General features: G+C 41.6%; 1 protein-coding gene across 2 annotated transcripts in view; it reads right to left on the reverse strand.

Annotated features, from left to right (window-relative positions):
- Positions 1–8,819, reverse strand: part of st3gal1l3 (ST3 beta-galactoside alpha-2,3-sialyltransferase 1, like 3) — a 77,085-nt gene that overhangs the window by 7,260 nt on the left and 61,006 nt on the right. For both annotated transcript variants that reach the window (XM_024257936.2, XM_024257937.2), the window contains 2 exons: positions 7,661–8,182; positions 4,357–4,550 (listed from right to left, as the gene is read on the reverse strand). In XM_024257936.2, the coding sequence (XP_024113704.1) occupies positions 4,357–4,550; positions 7,661–7,951 (485 nt within the window). In that variant the 5' untranslated portion in view covers positions 7,952–8,182. The remainder of the gene's footprint in view (positions 1–4,356; positions 4,551–7,660; positions 8,183–8,819) is intronic.

Raw genomic sequence — 8,819 nt, forward strand, 5'->3', positions numbered from 1 at the left:
TTTTTTTTTTTTTTTTTAATCAGGTGTTTTGCTTTTGTTAGAGTTTACATTGTGCATTTAGAGGCATTTCTTTTTGACTGGCAGGTAGATGGATCAATGGATTAACCCGTCAGAACTTCCAACTTTCCTTTGTCCAGCCCAATGGAATTGCTGAGATGTCCAGAGGGGACCAGAAGATAATCTATTCAGTGTGTTTATGTCTGTTTGATCAGAGTTTTGTGTGATGATTACTCATTCAAAGTAGTTCATCTGTTCTACAGCAGATGTTTAGGATGGCTAAAACGTTTTATTTTTATGGTGACAGATCCCTGACAGGAAAAATTCTAAATTCATTTCCATAAAAACTGGGGAAAAATGGTTTCAGCAAACCCACAGATAAAGCAAGTGAGCACGTATTTGAGTTGGCAGAGTTTAAAGATCCATTTTAATTAAGTCATTTACAAAGGCAAACATTGTTGAAACGAGCCGACCTTACATCAACACAACAGACCAAATATGAGCGGAGAGATAATCTGATATGAGAGCGAGGCTTTCTCCTTTCAGAGCCGACGCCAGAGAGAAAACGACTGCAGATTGGAGGATCTAATTTAAGTCTACCTGCAGTAATTATGCATGTGCAGGCGAGCATGTGTGTTTGTGTGCAGATGATTTCCTTTTTTCTTCAGTCAGTTAGCTTCTGGTCAACCCTCAAAGAGCTTAAATGTGCCCGGCCAGAAACACGCACACATTGAAAATTAAAGCTCTTCTAGGTTTTAAGTGACAAAGTCACAAAGTCACATAGTTGTTGACTGCTTTGGCTTGCTTAGATTAACCCTTTAACATCTGAGGCTTAAAGGAAACAAGGAAGTGGAGGATGACTCCACCCACAGCGGAAATGTAAAAATCCAGTCAGAGGGGCGGAGCTGGGGAACAGGACAATTATCATTAGTGGAGCTGCAGATCATGATGTGAGACTTCTGAAACTTACATGGTGTTGACCAATCACACTATTCAACTGTAATACATCAGCTAAACCTGTAGGGGGCAGCACACAGATACTTTTTTTTAAAGAATTAAACAAGTTTATTTTAATTAGTGAAAAATGTCTTGATGACCAACAGGCAACTATTTTAAAGAACCATTTATAGAGGTCAACAGACAAAAAAAGTTGATTTAGGGTTTGGTTAACCTTTAAACACAAAATATTTAACATACTGTAACTTTTCAACCATTAACAGGATCATTCCAGAAGGTCGTGAAGGAGAAAAGCGCCTCATCGAGCTCATCGAGCTCATCGAGCTCATCGAGCCGCTTTTCTCCTGGGAAATCAAATAACATAAACACTGGAGTTGCAGTGTTAATGGGTTAAAACTGGGTGGGAGTGTCATTTCTCATGTCTTTTTTTTGCTTCCCCAGGGAAAGGATCTGGTAAAAAAACAAACGGTTATGCAGAAATTGTGATGAGTAACATGAAGAAATCTCCCAGCATTTGCCTCCATTGTGCAGGTGGATCATAAGCAGCTGATGGTAAGATCTTCAGATCAGGACCTTCATGCAAGTCTTTTTCAGGTCCCACAGAGGAGCTGGAGTTTATGTTCAAAACATGTGAATGACATTGACAACTATTTTGTGGGTAAAGTTTCTACAAATACTTTTTTTTTCCTGCATTGTCAGTCAGCTACGAGAAAGGCCACCTTCTTGTTGGTGTTGTACTTTTGTTTATGTATGCAAAAAAGAGCAACTCCAATGGAAGCAAAGGTTTAGAAGCTTCCGGACATCCTGGAGGAGTTTCCTTCTGCAAACTGTCAGCTGAAGGAAATACCAGTGTTCAGTACACACTGTTACTGCAAATATAGTGTTGACAGACTCCTAAAAATCATCAAACTTCAGATGTCTGTCTAGATTCTCATTAATTCAGGTGGATCCCATTAAAGTGGCTGGGGAAAATGATAAGAAATGTATGTTTTGTACATGTTTAATCCCCAAATCATTGTTTTAAGCTGAGCTCATCAAAAAAAAAAAAAATCAACATATGTGGTGCTGTCAGCAGATATTCAGATGATTTAGGAGCCTGTGTTGTATGTAAAGATGGTCATAGAGCATCATTAGACTCATTTGATCACTTCTCTGTCCCAAACTAATCACATTTCTGTCATTGACAGAGTACCATCACTCTTTTTCTCCGGCAGCATTCAGCTAAATAAAGAATATACTTTCTGTTGGTAGTTCTTGCGCTGCTAATTCGACGTTTTTGCTCAACCCCGTGGTTTTCCACAGCAAGGCTCAGATTGTGATGCTCGGCCAAATAAATACAAATAAAAGGGCATATTTTGCACACATGAGAGGCTTCTGCAGGAACCTCCACCGCTAATAGCAAAGTACTAAGTTCTGCTGTCACAGCAGTGAGGATTCATGCAGACCAGAAGTCATGCATCAATGCAGAGAGACGCTCCCTCATGAGTATGGGCTTAATGCTCCTCTGCTGCTCCTCATGACACCATCAGTTCTCTCACACGGATCCTGTTGATGCTCCTAAAGCATCGCTTGCTGTTTGTGTCCACATGAGAGTTTTCAAGTTTGGTAAATGTGACTTCAGTGAAAAAACCTCCACATCTGTCTTGTTTGCTGAGTGTCAGAATGGCTGTTTTTGTCTGGCTGGAGGCTGTGGTTTGAAGAGCATTCTGCCTGTTTGATTGATAGATCATCCAGATGGGAAGTAAAATTAAAAAAAGAATCACAGACTGTGGGTTTGAAATTTTTTTCTATCATCTTTGTAGTTGCTCGCCATCATGTTTATTTTTAGATCATAATGTTTCCACGTTCAGATCTTTGCTTGTTCGGAAATGACAGTAAAGATGTTTCTCTCTTTAACTTCAAATGTAACATCTGATCTGATTAAGTGGTAAAATACATTTGCAGCTGAAGGCGGGTTTGAATGTCCTGAAGATTAAATAATGAGGTAAAAATATAATTTTAGGAATTACATACTCCATAATCTTATAACAGTACTATGATATTGGACTTAAAAGAAACACTTTGACATCAACATGCAGCGTTGAATTCCCTGCAGGTGGATCATAAAATACTCTGATGGTTTGGTGTTCTGTCATGGCTTTGTTCAGATCAAAGGCACAGCCTCAGGAAGATGGTGATTTGAGCTACTTTTGTCCTTCAGAATTTACTGGAATTGTCGTGTTAACAATTAAAAAATTACAGTAAATCAAAGAACATAAACTCTGGAGCTCCGGTGTTAATAAAGTTTGGTAAAGTCCACGTGCTGCCAAAGATGAAGAGGCTTTAGAAGGTAATGGTGAGGCTCAAAGACAGACTGTTTTACTGTGTTTTTGTCCCCACGTCAGACACCTGTTGATGACTCTGTAGATGGGGACTTTTAACGTCCCACTCCAACCATATTTTTACTTTTCTTAATTCATTCCCAGTAATCTTTAGGATTGTGCAGTTTTTCACACAGTCTGTGATTTTTTTGAGACATATTTTATGCCCAGCAGCAGTAGCTCATTAGAAATACAATTCTTCGTTGTAGGCGGGGCTGTTGGCTTGGAGAAACCCCGCCCCCTCCCTGTCATTGACAGCTCTGTTTCCGCGCTCACGTGCAAGCTAATGTTAGCCTCAAGTTAACATTAGCCGTGGACAAATAACGCAGAGAAATATTTGATCAATCCAGCCGTACAGTTTTGAGCCAGAGGGCAGCTTGGTGAATGGGAGTGAATGTGAGCGGTCCTGGGTTGGGCAGGGGAGCGGAGTGGAAGAGAGACCATTTCAGTAACTGCAACATTAGCCTGAGCTTTTTCTAGCATCCGGTTTTCTAATCCAATGCGATTTGAATTAAGAAATACTCAGAAACACAGTTTTAAATCGTATTCTTTATATAGGTCCTCTACTGTGAGAATAATGCTAAAAGAACAGGATAAAAACACAAAAAAGAGGAATTTCATTGAAGTAGGGCTTTTAGAGAGCTGAATACTTGTGAAGGAGCATTCACATCAAAAGAAATTCGTGTGGTGGAGGCGGCTAGTTTCAATGTTAAGTCAATGCAACAGAGGCGACATGAGGCGATCTGAAGTCCTGTGACGAGGCGCAAATGGGGCGGCACAGCCAGAATTGAAATATTTGACAGGTCGCTGCGTCGCATTTGCCAATCAGGAGTTCAGCTTTGGGCATGCAACGTTTTCAGTAACTCGATCAGTGGGTAGAATATTAATCCAAAGCGAGGGTTTTTGTTCTGAACTTCCATCTATTTCTTTAATAACCCACTGGAGCCGCGGGGTTGGCTGGCTTCCACTGCTATTTTAACCCCCCTGAATCTGAATCAGAGCTTTCTTTCATGAGATGGACAAAGTTTAACCTCAAACTGACCGTATGACCAGGTCACTGGTGTCGATCAGCTTCCCATAGCTGGACCCCTTCAGGTTCCCGGAGTTCCCCACCACGGAGCACGTCCTACAGCGCTGCGGGCCAGCGTCCATGAAACCCCCCTCATCTGGGATGAGTCGGAACAGCTCCTCCACCACCCTGGTGTAGTTCGCTGGGTTCCCCTCCCTCTGCAGCCACTGGTAGAAGCAAAGACAGCCACAGCTAAATAAATGAAGGAACTGGAGGCACCAGGAGTACATCTGAGGGGTCATCAGGTCTGCAGGAACTCATTTGGGCCCGCCTCTTTCTGGTGAGCTTACATTGATGCTCTATGAACCCCCCCCACCACCACATAAACAGACAGGATGTGACATGGTCTGAGGCTGTATCTCCACAGGTTCTGCTTAAAAATCAAAAGTGGGAATGAAACTTTTGTGGGGAAAAGAGGCAGCAGAGAGCACAAACCCTCTGAATGACCTCAGCGACCACGTGATGGAGGAAAAAGTCCAGTTTTTCAGCTGAAAGCACCAAAGCATTTGGGTCCCCTGCAGTTTGAGTGACACCTCCCCAAAAAAGTTCTGTTTCTCACATGAATTACAGAAGCTAAACCTGGAGTGCTTTGGGTGTTCTTGTCACAGATGAGTGTGAGCTGAACGTCTGAGCAGGTTAGGATGAGTGCAGCTTTAGCGTGGGGGGCACTACATTACACTCTGGGTTGATGGAAGAGTAAGGGACCTTTATTTGTATAGCACTCTTCACAGACTGTCACAAAGTGCTTTCCAGAGTAAAACAAGATCAATAAAATCCAAATCAACAAATAAAATAAACAGAGTAAATCCAATTTAGTCAAAAGCTTTTTTCTTTTTTTAAATGTCTTCAGCTGCTTCTTAAGAGATTTAACTGAATCAGCCACCTGAAGAGAGAAGTGGAGGGCGTTCCAGAGTCTCGGGGCTACTGCCTGGATAGCAATGTCCCCCATGTTTTGGGGACCTTAAGCAGATTCGGGTTTGAGGAACGAAGGGGGCGACTAGGGGTCTATGGAATCAACAGTTGGGAAATGTAGTCGCGAGACTGTCCATTAAGAACTCCAAAAGAAAAAACTAGAATTTAAATATCCATTCTAAAATGGACAGGGAGCCAGTGTAGGGATGACAGAACCGGGGAAATGTGAGCCCTTTTGGTGGTCCCTGTTAAAAACTTTGCAGCTGTAGGCGTTTTAATGAAGAGTGATTCAAACAAGTAACAAGAGAATTGCAATAATCTAAACAAGATGAAATAAAAGCCTAAAAAACAACCTCCATGTCACCTTTAGAAACGATTTTTCTCAGTTTAGAGATGTCTCTTAACTGATAAAAGCAGCTTTTGAGCAGGTACGTTGAATGCTTGTCCAGGGACAAAAGTTTGTTTCTGAAGAAAGACGCTGGGGCTCAGGGAACCAAGGTGTTGTTTAACATGGGACACCATGTGTAATAAATGACAGCTGCTAAGAAATCTGATATTAGACAAAAGAACTCTGACTTCATTAAAAAACTTTTATTGTTTAGAATATTGGAGAAACAACAACACAAAGGGGGACAGTAAAGGGCTGGACAAGTTGGCCAGGAGGTGTGTCAGTGCTGGGTGGGGGGGTCTCTGGTGGACAGAATGCAGAAGATTCTCTACAACACAGATCACCGTCTGCACTGGACAGACAAGCAGCTGCTGTGAGAAGTTCATCTCACTGTCTGCAGAAGTTTTTTTTTTTTTTTTTTCTATATTATAAGACAAACAGAGAGAGGTACACAGACAGTTCAAGGTTCACTGTGGAAGCGTCCACCGAGCGGCGCCCCTTATTAACTTCCAGCTGCTATAAGGGTTTAAAATAAGTCATTGATTTTAAAATGGATTGTATGTATTTTTATCATATCTTTTCAGAAGCATTTGAAGTATTTTCAATATTTTTCTTCAATTTGAATTGTTGTGTGAGTGATGTGTATCTGACAACTGAATGTCCCCCGTGGAGATGAATAGAGTAGGCTACTATCTTATCTTATCTCATCTTCAGAGAATAAAAGCATCATTGTGCACACGGAAACTGTCATTCAGTTTGGCAGCGATCTTCTACAAAGCTGCAGCTGGACATGTTCCCATGCAGCAGCCCTCTGTTCCACAGCGGGACTGCCCTGTAGGCTGCAGGTTTATGTAGCTGGACATGCAGCATGCTTGAGGACGCTCAACACGCAGATTTGCTCAAAGGCACAGCGGCAGACAGCAGCCACATGAAGTTACCCTGCGGGCCTCTCAGCTGAAGGGCGTCTGCTCGAGCAGCAGAGCTCCGTCAGGCTTCCTGTTTATATCCAGGAAGCATCACATTTCCTGATCTGGGGTTAGTTACAGTAATCTGTGGATCTGGATCATGTTTGCGCAGATTACATAACTCTGTTATCTCTTCTAAACACACAAAAACTGAACTGTAGTGTGAGCCACACTTAAGAAAACATTTATACAGGAATCAAATTTGGTCATTTTTTTTCTCAATTAATCTGTAGAAAAAGTTTTAATTTACGATTCCCGGAAAAATGTTAAATTCATGATTATGACAAACATTCAGATGAAAACAACTTTGAATTACTCCTAGTGTTAAAGTGTTTGATTCATATTTTGGTTCCTTAAAACTCTGGATTTAAGTTTTTAAGTCAGAATTGATTTAAGTTTTGGAAATCTAGTCAGTCCAATTCTTTTTTTAGCTATGCGACAAAATCAGATAAACAGAGACTGTAGAAAAATCCATCATGTAATTTCAGTTTTTTAAATTTCTATTTCAGAAATTACTTTTCAGAGGTTTTGAACACAGAGAATTTTGATGAGACATCTAAAACTTCTACATTTTTGTTTTAGTGTTAACATAGAAATAAGATAAATAATATAAGTGGTTTATTGTCATTTGTGACTTGAAAAGGCATCAGTTGATGCATTACTTTGTCAAAAGTGTTTATCTCTTTCATTCTAGTTTTGACAAGCATGATTACTTTAGGAGTGTCCTCTTCTGAAGGGAGTAGTTTCTCTGTTAATGTTGTGTGGGAATATTGTTCAGAAACGTTCTATCCGTTTTGATCTAAGAAAGGATTTTTTCCTATTTTCTGATGTTTCAGGAAGTTTTTTGTCAGGATTTTCGAACAATTTCTGATAAAAAAAAGAGTTTGAAGGATACAAATTAGATTCAATTTTACCAAACTCCAAGTTTGATGAAATTCAGTTTACAGAATCTGATAAAATGTAAAATGAACCCTTTTTCCGGGTCGGTCTTCCGAAGACCCTTCAGTCTTACCTGCCACCACCTGTAGGTGTCATCAGAGAGGGCGCTGTTGTCCCGGGTCATCAGAGGGAGAATGGACTGATTGAAGCGGTCAGCCAACCAAGCGTCGCCCCCCACATCTGCCATGCACGTATCACATGCACAGATGTCTTTGGAGAAAAAGCTGCCAGAAATGCGAGAAGCATACTTGAGGAAATGAAAGGGGGGGTCGCTGAAGGTGAAGCTGAACAGCAGAGTCGTGCAGGTGAGGGCGCAGCAGAGGAGAAAAAAAGCCAAGAATTTGTTCTGACTGAGTGGAGACATCCTCTCCAGTCAAGAATCAGCTTCGGAGCTCAGCAGACAACCCCCCCATAGTCAGGAGAGCGGACGACAGGAAGGAAGAAGCTCCTCTGAGAACATGCTGCCATCACTCCTCCATGGACGTCCTCTGTGAGAGCCAGTCTCTTTGCAGAATCCTGCTGCCTTCTGCTGGTCCGCTGTTGTTGACTCTGCCAAGTCACTGACTGATAAGTCATCTGCTATGCAATGATTCACCTGGAGGGCAAATAGAACATATTTCCATGTTACAAACATGAAGAGTGAAAGATCCGGTTTACAGAGGGAGGGAACAGATTTAGGATCACGGCGGAACATTTCTACTGCTCAGTTCAGCAAGATTGTATTGATTCCAGAGAGGGAACAAAAGTCCAGCAGCACAGAGTCACTGAAAGGAGCTAGCTAACTCATCAAACCCAAACATGCTTGTAGGAAGAGAAAGACGCATAAAAACACTTGAAAATTCAGTCTGTTTGTTGCCGAGGCCACAATGACGTTTGACACAAAACTCAGAGAATTCTACTTAAAGCAGATCTGTAAAACACTAAACCTGGTCCAATTATTACAGAATAACAGACTGTTTTCAGACGGTTGCCATCACTGACTGTCAACAAAATCCAGAGCTTTCATGTGACTGTTCCAAGTCCAGGTAACAGCAGAGGGTTGTTGTCAAACAGGATATCTGATGTAAAACCAAAGAGAACCCTGATACCGGATCGGTCATAGATCAGGGGACAATGACCACCATCGGTGCTGGAGACCTACAGATGGAAATTGGACAGTTACTGGTGCAAGAAGGAGAAGAGGAAGACGTGTTTGAAGACAGAGAAGGAAGAGGAAAGACTGGACTAAAGAA

This window comes from Oryzias melastigma, linkage group LG11 (genome assembly GCF_002922805.2).
Source record: "Oryzias melastigma strain HK-1 linkage group LG11, ASM292280v2, whole genome shotgun sequence".
Classification (NCBI taxonomy): Eukaryota; Metazoa; Chordata; class Actinopteri; order Beloniformes; family Adrianichthyidae; genus Oryzias; species Oryzias melastigma.